General features: G+C 35.7%; 1 protein-coding gene across 2 annotated transcripts in view; it reads right to left on the bottom strand.

Moving 5' to 3' along the window:
• BICD2 (BICD cargo adaptor 2) overlaps positions 1-16859 on the bottom strand; it is a 105063-nt gene that overhangs the window by 30177 nt on the left and 58027 nt on the right. For both annotated transcript variants that reach the window (XM_083351700.1, XM_083351699.1), the window contains exon 2: positions 1623-1835. In XM_083351700.1, coding sequence (XP_083207826.1) covers positions 1623-1835 — 213 coding nt within the window. The remainder of the gene's footprint in view (positions 1-1622; positions 1836-16859) is intronic.

Below are 16859 nucleotides of genomic sequence, written 5' to 3'. Positions count from 1 at the left end.
TTTGCTCTGAATAATCAAATGCAAAATGACTTTTGCATTTTTTAGAATTATCACATGAGACAGAATTTGTTGAGCCAGCAAATATGAAAAGCTACATTCATATTTAGAAACCACCCTATAAGCATGTCTTAACAGGAACAAACTAGAAAATGAAACAGCTGTGATTTAAAAGTAATTATTGTGTATATACCTATTTAAAAATATATTACCCGTGGAAATAGGCCAATTGTTTCTATGCACTCATACCTGTACACAACATAAGAATAAACTTTTTCAGAGGGGAGTTGCAGTTCTAGATGTTAAGAAAACATAGGTATAGCAGAGAAGTAGTTACTCACTTAATTTAACCACCTGTAGTTTACAATTTTCTTCACAGATAACAACAACTTGGAAGGGACCTTGGGGGTCATCTAGTCCAACCCCCTGCTCAGGCAGGAAACCCTATACCATTTCAGACAAATGGCTGTTCAGTCTCTTCTTACAAACTTCCAGTGTTGGAGCATTCAACGCATCTGGAGGCAGGTTGTTCCACTACTTAATTGTTCTAACTGTCAGGAAGTTTCTCCTTAGTTCTTGGTTGCTTCTCTCCTTGATTAGATTCCATCCATTGCTTCTTGTCCTGCCCTCAGGCGCTTTGGAGAATAGCTTGACCCCCTCTTCTTTGTGGCAGCCCCTGAGATATTGGAACACTGCTGTCATGTCACCCTTCGTCCTTCTCTTCATTAAACTAGACATACCCAATTCCAGCAACTGTTCCTTGTATGTTTTAGCGTCCAGTTAATCTTCTCTGTACTCTTTCTAGAGTTTCAACATCTTTTTTACATCATGGTGACCAACAGACAAGGATAAAATGATGGACGGGGAGCTGACCCCAATCCTCAGCTTTCTTTTTTTCAAAAAAAAGTTCATTTCTAAAATAAAAGATATAAAACTTGTATGTTCTCACTTTTTTATTATTCTTGAGTTTCTAAACTTTTGTTTTTAAATTATACTATCAATGCAGGTCAATAAGTTTCAACATTGTTCCATGCAACCTTGCCAAAAGAAGAATAATGACAGACAAGTATAGTTATGACAATGCTGTAAAATAAGTCAGTATGGTTATGTCCATGGCAGTGGGGTGGACAGTGGAAGAATTACTCTATGGCAACTCTGTAGAGAAGTTCGCTTTTGTTATTTAATACCTTGATGGAGGAGAAGTTTAGGAAAGTAATAGTAGTGAGGTTGATTGAACTAAAAATGCAGTTCAGTAAGTATTGGAGTTTTGGGATGCGCAATGCTAAATACTTCTAATTTCAAAACAGCCTATCACATAACTACCTCTGAGCTATGGTGGCGCAGTGATTAGAATGCAGTATTGCAGGCTAATTCTGCTGACTGCCAGGAGTTCAATCCTCACCAGCCCAAGGTTGACTCAGCCTTCCATCCTTCTGAGGTCAGTAAAATGAAGACCCAGATTGTTGGGGGCAATACGCTGACTCTGTAAACTGGTTAGAGAGGGCTGTTAAGCACTATGAAGCGGTACATAAGTCTAAGTGCTATTGCTATTGCTCTTCCAAGGAATGCAATTGTTCAGTTTCAAAGGTTTTTCAGTTCAAGCATTACTGCTTAAAAATGCTTACCTCTCTCAGTTCCTGGGCAACTGAATTTAGGCGTTCATTTTCAGACTGGGTGTTGGCAAGGACATTCCTCAGCTGCTTGAGTTCTGTCTGCAGTTCCATAACCTTTTTCATGTAGTATTCTTCTTTTGTGGCAGATTCCTGTATCAAAGTCTCCTCCCTGCTTTCTCCATCTGCTGCTACTTTCTTGTGGTTGGTATGAGCCTGACCAAAAGCCTAGAACAGAAACCAAAGCAGATTATGATTTATTTATTTTTACAAAAATTAAGTAACTTTTTGCAGAATGCATGTTTATTGTACCTTAGAAAAGAATTTAAGCAGACCAATGTCTTTATCCATGAAAATGTAACAATATATTTTATGAAGGTAGACAGATATACAGATAAAAATTTCCTTTTCAAGAAAGATTAGGTACGAGAAAATGGCATATATAAATCAATATCTGAGCTAATGAAAAAAAGGGACGCGGTGGCTCAGTGGGTTAGGACGCTGAGCTTGTCGATCAGAAGGTCGGCAGTTTGGCGGGTCGAATCCCGAGTGCCGCGTAACAGAGTGAGCGCCTGTTACTCGTCCCAGCTTCTGCCCACCTAGCAGTTCGAAAGCACGTAAAAATGCAAGTAGAAAAATAGGGACCACTACAGTGGGAAGGTAACAGCGTTCCGTGCGCCTTTGGCGTCCAGTCATGCCGGCCACATGACCACGGAGACGTCCTCGGACAAACGCTGGCTCTTCGGCTTTGAAACGGAGATGAGCACCGGCCCCTAGAGTCGGAAACGACTAGCACACATGTGCGGGGGAACCTTTACCTTACCTTAATGAAAAAAACTTTCATTCTCAGATGTGTGGTATCTTTAAAAGAAGCAAATCTTATTCTTATGGACTACTGTCAATAGTTCTATTATAACTTCACAATAGGCTTTCCAATTAAATCAGTATGATTTTCATTTATGGATATAGTACTAAGATACGAATTAAACATTAGCTGCAATAAACAAAATCAACTAGGTCTCTTTGAAGCACTATATTCGCCACTAAGTCACACCAGAAGCAGTCATCAAGCCAAAATTTCTCTGTAGATGTTCCAAACAGATCAATTTTGTTGATTTTTGACAACTAACTCAACTTTTTCTATCTTTTAAATAACAATTATGGCTAGATTGGCAAGTTAATGTAACTATTTTGTTAAATATACTCTGCCAATAGCTACAGTTAACATGCAAAGTAGGAATAAAACAAATGAATTAAATCTTTCTCCGAATAACTTAGAGCAGGAGTTTTTAAAACTGTGGAAGACAGGAGCATTTGAAAGAGGTCGCAAATTGTGGGGAAACACATTCCCACTTTCCCTGCTTCGTCGCAAATGTACATGTTAGGCCAGTCCCTGCTATCAGGTTGGGAATTTATACAAGTCCAGACCTGGAATAGACTAACATAGATTGGGAAGACAGAAAATGACAACCAAGTGCCAGTGCAACCATAATGAGTCCCCTTTGCTCTTATCATTCAGGTCAAAGGTCAAAGGAGAGATTTAGTTGCTTTCACTGTCACACAGCCCGATTTTATTGCCAATACTTTACGACAGGGAAAGAATTTATCCACTTTTAATTTGCTTCCTCTATCATGAAAGCCAACTTTATGAACAGTCATTCTGAGTCTTAAAGTGCATAAATAAAATAAATCTTACAGTATTGACAAGTTTCACGTTTATAAGTTCAGGATTTTACAGTAATGTGTTGTTTTGATGGGATTGACCCTATAGCCCTCTTCAGGAAAAGCAGCAACAAATGCCTTTTGGATAGTTTTATTAAATTTAATCTTCAACAAAATTAGCAAGTGTCACCTCAAAGCAGGAAATAAAACACTAAGTCTACAAATGTATGTCAGTTGACTTTAAAGCTATATAAAAAGCTTTATATCTTAGTGCCTCAAACTTTATACATTTTAAAAAATAAAGGGGGAAAAAACTTGTTCTCAATAGACCAGTTCTAGGTTAAGGACTTCCAAAATTTTCTAATGAAATCATGCTGACTGTTAAGCCACAAACCAGAGAATAAATTATATTCTGAATTATTAATGGGCCATCTAGAATAAAATCTACTGCGGCTTTTCCACTGACTGCTTCTGCCAGCTCATTTTTGCCCTCCGGTCCCTTTTGCTGCCTACAGTCACATATACATCCATACACTATGTTCTCTGTTTGAGAGGGAAATGTCTGAGCAGATGGGAGATGACATGGGGTAGTATGAGAAAAAGACACATAAAAATCTACTGTATAAACATACATTATTCATGCAACTTGGATTTTACATGTTGTGTTCATCATTGAAAGTGAGATTAAAATGTCCCACTGTAAATAATTCATAATATAAGCAAAGTATCAGGGACAAAATCATGGAGAAATTCTATCTATGTTGTTGCTAAGAGTTCACAATGACTTGATACCACACAATCAATCATGTGGAAAATATATCAATTTATTTGTTTCAAGATTACTGGTTATAATCTCAATATGAAACAAGATGCATGTAGAGTCAATGTTCATTTTATAAACAAATATTTACATTCAAAAGAAGCTTTGAAGTTATTGTATTGCATCTCCCAAAATATGATCCCTAAAGAAAAAGCTCAGTGAAAATATTGTACCATAGTACAGTAAAATTTATAGGAATCATGTGTTAAAAACACATAAGAAATGTAAAATGTAGCACAACACAGAAACAGAAATAATAATTTAAAAAACTTAATAAAGGAATGTGTAACTTCTATCAGTAGATTATTGCACTGTCCATATCCAAAACAGTCCATTTATGCATAAATAAATAAATAATAAATAAATAAATGATTTAAATATATTACAAAAACATTCAAATATTGCTGCACAGCATATAAGGCTCTGAGGGGTAATCTTTGAACATCTTTATTTAATCAGAAATTAAACAGCTATCCAATAGACTATTTTATTTTGGCCAAAACAAGTCTTTTTTTTTTTCATTTTAAAAATTGAGTTTGCCGTATGGCTTCAGTCATATTTGCGAAACACAAGCTATAATCAAAATTGCGCCCCAATCCAATTTATTCTGAAGTCTCTTGCTTTAGTTCTCAAATCAATATAATGTTGAAAATAATTCTAATCGAACAGGGGTCCCAACCTGTGAGCCACAACCCACTAGTGGGCCATGAGGGGATTGCAACCGGGCTGCGGAAATGGCCAGCAAGCACACATGCGCATCCTCACTTGTGCAAGCCGTGGGTGTATACATGCAAACACTCTCCATTTGCATGAGCGACAGGCACAAGTGCAAGCCGTTCATGCAAATGGAGCTACATACACACATGCATGCTTGCTGGCCACTCGTGCAGAACCATCCCCTTTCCTCACTGCCGATCCGCAAAATCAGAAACATTGGGGAACTCTGTTACAGAAAGACACCTGGGGTTTCAATTTCTAAGATGTCATGCTTACTGAACTTTTGCCTCTCTTTTTAATCTTGTAGATCATATATTTATCAAAAGCAATTTCTTCTCATTTCTATTGACCCATTTGAAGTTGTAAAAAATTGTTGCTGTGACAAGCAAGTGATTTGAAGCTTTTCACTTTCTTTCAAAACCATTTAGTGTGTAGTTACCTAAAATTTCTTGCTGCAATTGTTTTATCCATCCTTATAATTTTTATTGTTTTCAAAAAAAGCATACAAATTTCATCATAATTAGACACTTTTATTTTCTCTCCTGTCCTGTGCAGAAATCAGATTTAAAATAATTGTTCACATAGGCAAGTATCTTTATATTATTAATTTGTATATAAACAAGTAGATGTAATTATTCAAAATTGTACCATTTTTTTTAAAAAAAACCCTTTTAATTCTGTACGAATGCAAATAAAACAATAGAACTTTACAACTTGACCAGAATCTCAAACTCCTAATATATTAGCCGCTTATAGAACACTTTCTACAGCAAATAGACATAACTTTAAATACAAACTTATTCTAAATCATCTCCCCTCCAAGGCTTTTTACTCAATACATTAAATAAACTAAACCAGCCTTATTCTTATCCCAAAGTACCACTTTCCACTTAAATACTGATGGGGGGGGGCGGGGAGTTGGAAGGAATATGTGAAGAATGCCAGGATTGTTACTTCCAGCAGTCACTCAAGTTGTTCAAGGTCATTCCAGAGACCAGCTGAAGGAAAAATACACCTACATTGAGCAGCAACTACATTGAAAGATGCTGGAGATGGATGATTATTTGAGTGACAATGGCAAAGATATACTTTCATATTGCACAGGAAAAGGTAAATCAGATTTACTTTTAAACCACTCCAAGAAAAGCATGTCAACAGTATTGATAATAGAATGTCAGATAAAGGGCAGTTCAAGTCAAATAGCACTCAACATGTTATTGAAGAAGTACTAATTGTGTTTATGATATGGCTAGATAAAGCTTTTGGAAAATCTAGTTGCTGCAGTTGCCATGCAGGGAAACAAAATCCCTGCATGGAATATAGGAAAAATGAACATAGGAAAGCTCAAAACAAATAAAATAGAGTACATTTTCACGTATTAGGCATTAGTGAATGCAACTGAATTGAGTTGAAATGGACTGGAATTGGTATTTTCAGACAGAACATCATGCTGTTTACACCTCAGGTCATAAAAACAAAGAAAATGATATTGCTTGTTTATTATTCAGAACATAAAAACAAAAAATGGCATTGCTTTCATAGTCTGGAAGGATATAGCAAGACAATACTTGGATACAATGCAGTCATTGACCAAATCATTTGACTTTGCAGACGATCCTTTGATATGATGCTTAAATATGTTTATGTTCCATTCACTGATGCAGAAGAGGAGGAGGTTGATAAGTGTTATGGTCGACCTAAAATTAACAGAACATGCATTGCTTGTGGCTGAAGACCAGAATGCCAAAATTGAAAAGAGATCATAAGAAAAATGTTCTTGCATTTGTACAGTCTAAAAAAACAGAAATGAAGGAGAATGATTTGCTGTGATGTGTCTAAACCTCCAAAGATCAGAATCATTCAGGTAATGATTTTCTCTGTGAAATCCTATGAAAGGGAAAGTTAAGACTTTAAAAAAGAGTACAGTATTGATGTTTTTGACCTTGGGTGTTGGAGGAGCCATCTTATAATTCCATGAATAGAAAAAAAATCTAACCCACATTAGTGATAGAACAAACAACCCAGATTTTCACTTAAGATTATTTTGAACAGATTATGCAAAGATTCAGCTCCTTTGAGGAAAATCACAAGATTAGGAAAGATGGAAAGAAAGAAGATGATTAGTATGGTAGCAAGTGGACTTGTGGGCTCAATTACAGCAACAGCAGGTACAATGTTTAAAGACCTGAAGGGCCAGGTAGGGGACAGATCATCCTGAAGAAGGTCTGAGGGGGGGTGTCTTTGGTGCGTTCTGATCTTGATTATTTTCTTGCAGATATTTCATCAGAGCTAGCGCTAATAACGCTACCTAGTTTGCGTAATCAAATGTCTGCAAAAAAATAACCAAGGTCAGAGAAAACCAAAGACATCTCACTTCAACCCTGAGCTACAAATATTCTCCTTTACTGAAGAAAGTCTATTTCTGTGGTCACTGAGTCAACACCACTCAGAGGCAGATAATCATAATTACATATTCCATCAATCAAAATCATGTTCTCCCAGTATTACACATAGCACCACTTTGATTTTATTGACAAAGTATTCTCTTCCATACTATTTTAGTAGTTCTAGGACAGTCTTCCATTTCCTATATTTTTCTACTATTATTATGGATGGCCTCCTTCATGGATCATTACCTTCCACTGGCAGCTTGAATATCTAAATTATGCTATGAACTGAGAGTTTATCCTTCCAGGAATGTCACCAATGATGATCTGCTCATAGATGAGGGAAAAGATTAAATATGGTCTCAAGGAGGAAGAAAAAGGCAATAATAAAAAATGTTATGTTGCTTAAGGTTGAACTATTGAGTTCCTGATTTGCTTTTCTTTTTGCAGACATTATGCTACCATGATGTGTAATATTATCAATTCATCAGGAAAATGGGTACTCATTTTTATATACTGCCCCCAAAATAAATTTATATTCACAAGCAGGACAAGATCAACTGATATTGCAAGGTGAGCTATCCTCACCCTCATCATTAATTAATTGGCCAGTTGGCCAGTAGTTCTCTTATACCACAGACATACTTTGAAGAATCAGAACAGTACAGAAAAAGAAATGAGTTCTCTTTTATTTATTTATTTTTTATGCAGTTTTATCTTGTTATTATTAAAAACAAATCTTAAGGAACAACCCATTCTTTTTGGGGTCCACTGGTATAGTCAGTTCTAGTTCCATACTATATAAGCAATTTCCATGTATATTTGATTGTTTATTTTGTGAGATACAATTGTGAGTTGCCAATTGAAAAACTACTCTCAACCTATTATTTTGTATACAATCATACATGCATACACATATCTCTCATGCACACATAATGATTCTTGGTAATTATGTTAAAAAGGAATGGATGTTAAATCTTTTACAAGAACTGGGGTAAAAAGAACTGTACATTTTTGAAAGCAGGTAACAGAATTTCATTTTTAATGTGTGCCAGTTTGCCCACAGTAAAAAATGACAATAAAGGTTACCTAATCTTGTTGCCCTAATGTTATAATAAAAGTAATATTCGCATGCATGACTTTGGTTCCTTAGTCTGCTCTACCCTGAAGGGCTGACAGAAATGTATATTTCAACAAAACATGTAGATTAAAATATCAAAATCTTTAAAATTCTTGAATATCACTACAATGTGTTGCATTACCTTTCAAACCCTTTTTAAATAATTTCAACAAATTGCCAACAACTATGAAGATGATGCAAACTAGCTTTACACTCATTAAAATTAGCTTTCCATATAGTGCTCCTAGTATATATCAGTATGTTTGGTGCAAACCACAAATAATTTATTTTGGCAAAATGTTTTTGAGAAAAATATCTCAATAACCTGGTAATAAACCCTGTAATCATATAATTTCCATTTTAACCATATAAATAGATATAGCATTATAAATTTATTCAACTACCATTGCTAAACATAAGGCTTGCCATCGCAAAATATTTTTGAAGCATCTTTATCTGGAACAATAGTATTTAATATTCTGGAAAATGTATTTAGCTAAAAATTAACAGAACAAATATTTTGAAGACCCCTGCAATTGATTCAAATCTGCTCACCATGTCTTGCTTTTTTAAAAAAATTGTGTTCATATACCATGCCAAACATGGATGTCTGATGAGGCTCAATACATACAACATAGGTAAGGTAAAGGTTCCCCCGCACATGGGTGCTAGTCGTTTCCAACTCTTTGAAACTCATCTCCGTTTCAAAGCCGAAGAGCCAGCGCTTGTCCTAGGACGTCTCCGTGATCATGTGGCCAGCATGACTAGACGCCAAAGGCGCACGGAATGCTGTTACCTTCCCACCATAGTGGTCCCTATTTTTCTACTTGCATTTTTTACGTGCTTTCGAACTGCTAGGTTGGCAGAAGCTGGGACGAGTAACAGGCGCTCACTCTGTTACGCGGCACTCGGGATTCAACCCGCCAAACTGCCCATCTTCTGATCGACAAGCTCAGCGTCCTAACCCACTGAGCCACCGCGTCCCTGCACATACAACATAGTAATCCTTTATTATTATTTTTAATTCTTCTTGTGATGTTTTGTTAATTCAGTCAAAAATGGAATGGAGTTTTAAAATATTTTAAATGCTACAGACGTTTTCAGCAAGTCAATTGACATAAAAGAGAGTACAACTCAAGGTTATTTCTTAACCCACCCATCCATTATTAACCAAAGAATCAATCAGTTACATACTTATAATATGCTTAACAACAGATCAATGAAACATCATTTTAGATCTTTCAATAGATTTGTGTTGAGTAACTGATCTATTAAGAATTAGTTAGTTTCCTACTAGCTTATTTTAATAAGATTTCAAGTGCAACAATTAACTACTGATTAGGAATACTTTATGCATTCTGTTATGAACTTGTAGCACTCAGGTGGAACTCTCAATATGTAAATTTCTCCTTCATGTTGTGAGCCAGGGAAACAACTCACTAGTCTTAGCACACTAAATTGCTGATAAATATTAATATTAAATATTTAAAATATTTAAACTATTTATCATTCTCTCTCCTGAGGATGCATTTTACATTCCACTTCTTTTCCATTCTCAACCCTTCGATACTGTTCCACCTTTCATTTAAAACCTAGTAACTACCCAAGCCTTAAGCATAAATAGAAACTGCATTTACCCATTAAAAGAAAAGAAATATACAGTCCATCACAAGATACTAAGATACCAATTATACAAGCATTGTAGAAGACCCACATAAAGAAGAAGCACATCAATAAACAGAAAAAGTGATACTGAAAAAAGCAAACAGAAACAAATCTGGTTAGATTCAAAACAGTACTCAGTTTTGATGTATCTGTGTCATCTCTAGTTTAAAGAATTGTTTAATATTAACCATGGTTTATTTTGCATTGGTTGATGTTGCAAGTTGTGGTTAATTAGGAAAGAAATATTTGCAGCCTGCTTCCTGCCTAAGGAGGATATATACAAACATAGGGAAAGACAAAGCTTATTCTCACAGAGCTAAATTGTGATATATAATCTGAAGTCAGCCTTGAATTTTAATGCAATTTTTTAAGGAAATTACAAAAGAGGCAGCATTGTTTAAGAAATATAATTCCCATTGTAGCAGGAACATTATTACATTGTTCTCATCTCCTGAGGTTTGGATATTAAATTATTCAGATAGCTTAGTATTGTAATGTCACTGAAGCTCAGCTTTCCATTAACCCAATCCTCTCCAGATGGTTGGGGCTGATAATCATGTTGGTTGGGAATTTTGAAAACTACAGAACAACAAATCTAAAGCACATCACTGAGGAAGAGTGAAATTTCTGTACTGTACTTACAGAAAGACTTGGTATAAATGGAAGGAGGAATAACAATACAATAACAATAAACTGTGATGTGATGTCAGCTCAGCATTTATTAGAGAAAAAACATTCCCAAAGATAAAATCTAGCCTCTCATTTAGAGAGTAGCCTTTTAGGTTCAGATACACTAGGTCACGGGTGTCAAACTCGCCACGTCACGTGACGTGTCGCGATGTATCGTGACTTCTTTTGCATTGCTGGAGCTGGGGTGGGCGTTGTTATGTATTCACATGTTTAATGAAAACAAACGTTAACCATACTTTAATGTAAACCAAAGGGGCTGAGGTAAAACCGCGGCAGCTTTTGACAGCTGTCAAAAGCTGCCGGAGGGAACTACGCAGGCGCTAACCGACTGACAGCTCTCGGCTGTCAAAGTTGCCGGCTACAGCGCACGCGCCACCAGATGACAGCTCCGAGCTGTCAAACCAGCCAGACACCGATTGGCTGAAACAAACAAAGCGGGAAACCGGCACAGCCCCGATTGGTCAGACATCTGACAGCTGCAAGTATAAATAGAGCGATGTTCTTCTGTTTGTTTGCCTGGTTCCAAATAAAGTTAAGTTTTGCTTAACCTCGCTGTCCTGCCTGCTCCTTTACAGCAGGCGTGGCCTCCGTATGATGCAACTGGCCCATGGGCTGGCAGTTTGACATCCTGCACTAGGCACTATAGTTCAGACTGTAAACTATAATTCTTCTTTAGCTTAGAGTTTGTAATTAGCAGGGTGTTTCATCATTCTGTTAATCATAAACCTGCCCAGAATCACTTTTTCTGAGATGAGGTCAATACAGACTTGATAAATACATAAAAGGCTTCATACAAATAAAAGGCTTAATGGGATTAAGTTAACTAAAACTGTAGTACATACATCATTAGTCGATTTATAGAAGGAAATCAGAGATGAGTGTAATTTAAAAGCATAATTATACACTTTCTCTTAGCAAACATGGGATAATGTTGGAATAGAACTGATCTGAAGTGATGAAAGACAAACTTGATTTTGACATGCTTCTAATGGACGGATTTTTTTAAAAAAAAAATCGAGATCATCTAATTGTGCAGCTTGAAAGAAGCAATATCATTCAGTCACTTGGGCTTCCTGTATTTTTTTGGCTGTGCTCCCATGGATCCCAGATGGTCAAAGTGCTGTTAAATTTAATCCCTTGAGTTGTGTTTGGACATCTGTCCATAAGTAACTTCCCTCAGGCCATTTATTTCACTCCTATAAGCCACTAGCCATCCATCAACTTGTAATTGCTTTGGGTCTCTGCTGGTCAAAATCAAGCTGATCTGGATAGAATTTACCAATCTATCTTCTGATTGTGTCCTGTCCTGCTTTCTAGTGCAATAATTAAATGCTTTTCTATTGCACAAAGATCACAAGCTTAGGTGTTTCTGTTTTTAAAAATGGTTGTATATACATGTCATGCTTAGCTATACTGTATTGATTAAACCGTAACGAATGAGCCCACGTATCAGGCTAAACTACAGTCTACAACAGTGTGTGTGAAACCCAGCTTTGCAGAGTAAAAATGCTGTATTTCATTATAAGTAGCAAAAAGTACATCAACATCTCAATGAAGACAGTGAGCCAATTAACACAGGATACACATATTCAACTAACTGAAGCAAGAGCTGTAGCAATTTTTCTTGTTCTGTAGTTCTGGCATGTTGGCATCCATGGAGAAACAGAATTAGTGCATGGACTGTATTACTCTGTATCTCTGTATAAATAAAATTACATCAGTCATAGTTTTAATTTGATTTTATATGGAGTTGGTTGGAAGATAGGCATGCTACATAAATGTTTTAAATAAATAAATAATATGTTGGACTATACCATGAGACTTTATATTTGTGAGTGAGTCATATTACAGAATATGACACGACTATACTTCAATATACAAGACAATTTTTTTCTCATTGACCTGCCATAGCCCTGAGCACTAAAATACTAGTCTTTCCTACAATGTGTAAAACACAAATATAAAATAAATATAAATTTATGGTCAAACAAAAAACATCCCCCCTTGTCTGCCTCTCACACCCATTCCAGAGTTAGGGATCATTTAGCTTCGGCTTCAAATGGAACTTGAAATTTAAGAACTCACTTTTTTATTTAAAAATTACCACAGTGCATTTCCCTTTTGTATTGTTTTTATTATATTTGAACAGCCAGTCTGGTCTTGTATGGGCCTAGAAACCAGAAGACTGTGAGTTCTAGTCCTGCTTTAGACATAAAAGCCAGCTGGGTGACTTTTGGTCAGCCATTATCTCTCAACCCAACCCACCTCAGGGAGTTCTTGTTATGGAGGAAGGAGTATTAGCTATGTTCGCCACATTGAATGACTTATAATAGATAATATAGGCAGGATATTAAATAAATAAATAAATAAATAAATAAATAAATAAATAAATAAATAAATAAATAAATATGCTAGCAACCTCAACATTTGGCAGTAGCCTGTGTTTTATTGTATCTCTGAAAAATGATAAGTAGCTATTAACTACGTAAGTAGTTTCCTTTGCTTGGTAGTAAAGCATAAAAAGGAGGAAAGGTTTGATTGTTATGTCAGCTGATCATAACACAATATGAAAGCTTTATAAATTTCTTGCTACAAATACTTCCAATATTTTGTTTGTCTTTGCCCTATGGCAACAATGATTTATTAATGACTAAACAACAGTCATGTACCAAAGTCAAGCAGTGCTCTGAGTACCTCCGAAGCTAGAAGCTTGATTTGTCATCTCAATCCAAATGTGATGTGTCCTGCCCTCAGAACATATCTGCCAATACAGGGCTGGGCTATCATGCATAATGCATTACAGCAACCACCACATGATTTGTGAAGGTGAAACTAGACATTGCAGTGCTTCACAGCATGAACTTCCAAATTGTCCAAGTTTACTAGTCACATTTTAAAAAATGGCTTTACCTATATCAGCAGGCAGAGTATAGGAAATTATTACTTTATTTTGTAAGATTTATATTGCTGTCCATCTTTTGTACCGTAACTTGGGACAGCATCAAAAAACAATTTAAAAAATTAAGAATACTTGATATATTAACAATTGCAAATCTTAATTTTTATTTTCAAGAGGTATGTAACTACTGCACTCCCTTATTTATCATCTTTCTCAAAACCAGATCAAACTATATTAAATCAAACCAACCCTTTGGGAAAACTCTAATAGATTTTATTGTATTTTACTCAAGGCCAAGATCTTATTGTTTACCACACTAGTAGGTTATTTCCTGAAACTTGGCTCAACAAATTTCAATCATATGAAGTTTTTCTTTCCCTGAAGGTTTATTTTACTTGGTGTACATTATAGTAGTATATGATTACAGCTTTGGGAATGTACAAGATAGTTAACTGTAAAAGGGTTATGACTGATCACCCCCAGTTCTTCATAACATGGAACATTATAGCATGCTCTCCCACACAATTATCTAGGCACCCCAAATCAAGTTTCTTCAAGGAAGAAATAATTTGTAGTTTTCAGAGAACTCATCATAAAAAAATCCTATATTTACAGCTCACTGTTCATTAGCAAGATCACTAAACTGAGCTGCAACACATACAAATTCCCACATCTGTTTGTGCTAGTATTCTGCAGCATGCAAAGCTTTTAAAAAATAAAGCTATGCTTCATGGAAACCTAGGGTTTGGTAACAACTTGATGGGGACTGGTAAGATACTAAGAGCATGAAAGAAAAATCAGTTTGAAAAGTCTTGCTCATGGTTGCTGAACAGCAATTGTCAGCAGCCCCACCTAGCACATGCAATGATAAATAATATTACAGTTGTTGTTCATATGAATGCAACATCTACAAAGCCACACTTTCCTTTATACTTCAGATCAAGTATCATTCTGGGATCAAGTATTATTCTGGGATGTACAGTTTTGGTTAAGTATTGAAGGAACCAGAACAACATGTTCAGAGGCAGTAGAATACAAAAAGATATAATTATGCTTCTTGACAGTGCCAAGTCTTAGCGGACTGTTAAAGGAGAAGCAGCTTACTAAAATGCAAGTTTTAGTAAAATGCATTTTCTTGTTCTGTTCTCCCAAGTGCTCCTCAGAAGTGAAACTTCTCAGAGGCTTATCTTATGAATGAATATAGGCTAGGTTGTAAGCCATCTCTTTTCCCTACATTTGTAGCAAAATAAAATACTTACCGGTAAACCATATGCATGTACAATGGCAGAGAAAAGTCATTTAAAATATTGTAAATGTTCGTATATAGAACAATAAGTGAGTGTTACAAGTGTTCAAACAGAAGAAACAAACAGGCAAGGGTTGGATCAACTAATCTAAAAAGTATTTTTTTATTTTTATTTATTTATTTTAATTCCATTTATATCCCGCCCTTCTCCGAATACTCAGGGCAGCTTACAAGCTTAGCAGTAGCCTTCATTTTATGTATATGCCTGCTTATTAGGGCTTACACACACACACACACACACACACACACACACACACACAATGGGTTACCTGCTGTGGCATTACCTACAGCAACCCAGAATATTTTGTAAACTCCTGAAGCCAGAGCTTAAAATCTCTTAAGGAAAACATGCTTTCCCTACAAAAATAATTGACAATATCACAATATCAATATCACGGTCTCTAGGAGAAGCCAACATCAAAAATAAAGAGATGGGCAGGGGAAAAGGCTTTAGTTAGAGCCAATGATTACCAGCTGATATTGCCTAGGTAACTTCAAAATCTCATGTAGGTTTAATTGTTTTAAGACGTGCTTCATTTAAATATTGAAATTGCAGTTTTTTGATTAGTTAAAAGACAACATTTTGATCTGCTCATAAGAAAAAAATAGATGTGCTGATCTTGACAAGGTCACAGCAAACAACTGAACATCCAAATACAAATTTCATTTTCTTTCCCCATTATGCAGATCCAAAATTACTTCGGGCTTTGTTCCACATCCTCAATGTGGCATTATTTATACTTAAGTTACAGATATAGATAGATAGATAGATAGATAGATAGATAGATAGATAGATAGATAGATAGATAGATAGAGATATATAGAGATATATAGATATAGATATAGATAGATATATATGGATATATAGATATATATGGATATATAGATATATATATATGGATATATAGATATATAGGGATACACACACACACATATATACATACATACATACACACACACACAAACACACACACACACACACACACACACACACATCATCTGTAGAAGAAGCAGGGTAAGGATCTTCCATCTCCTTCCCTGGCAGAATGAAAGAGTTACGGCGCAACAGTCAGCAGCAAAATGACATGAATTTATACAAGGTAGAGGCTATTTTAATTACGCAGTACCTCTAATTATTAATTTCAATATATTGTAGAAAGACTGTCAAAATGGCTTAATGGTTTAAGGCTATTTCAAATTTCATCTGTTGTATGGAAATATGTGAATGCATAAAGCAGTTAATTATGGAATCACAGAAAAACAGTCCTGCTGTGTCTACTAAGATTTTTTTTTTTAGAAAAATATATGGTTGCACAAAATTGGCATGAAACTGTTGATATGGCAAAACATACTTTGACCAACTGCTGCTATAGTGTGGGATTCAGAAACCAGTCATCGCAGGGTATCCCAAAATGTCTGTCTGCCTACACAGAGTTTATTGTATTTATACAGTTTTAACAAGCAGGAAATAATGCACAGCAAAAGCATTGTTTATTGGTGTCCTCCCTAGTCAATCTTAAAGAACATCCGAACATCCCAGCCAGGGCAGAGTCTCTCATATCTAGCTGGTTCCTGGCAGTCCTTGGCAGTGCTAATTGGAATGAGCTCATAGACATAGGGATAACAGGATACTAAGGCAGGCAGTTTTCTGCACACGGTCCCTTCATATCCTTGACCTCCATCTCTACACTATAGGTCTTATAAAAAATTTAAAAATAAATAAAATAAAGAATTTGATTAAATAATACATTCAATAGTTTTATATACTACTTTTTTCTCTAAGAGCTCAAGATGGCACACAGTACTCCCTTGTCAGGTGTTATTTGGAATAAAACAACTTTGTTGGACTGAAGACACTCAGTGATCTTCTATCAACAAAGGTGAATGTGTACCCCATTTGTACCCCCTTAATTAGAGTACTAAGTCTGGTACTCAGTGCTATGAAACCTAGATCAATCTAGCAACTCATTTATTGTTCATGCTTCC

Source organism: Vipera ursinii (genome assembly GCF_947247035.1).
Source record: "Vipera ursinii genome assembly, chromosome: 2".
In the NCBI taxonomy this organism is placed as follows: Eukaryota; Metazoa; Chordata; class Lepidosauria; order Squamata; family Viperidae; genus Vipera; species Vipera ursinii.
The sequence above is the reverse complement of the archived record's forward strand: the minus strand, read 5'-3'. Positions and strand labels throughout refer to the sequence as shown.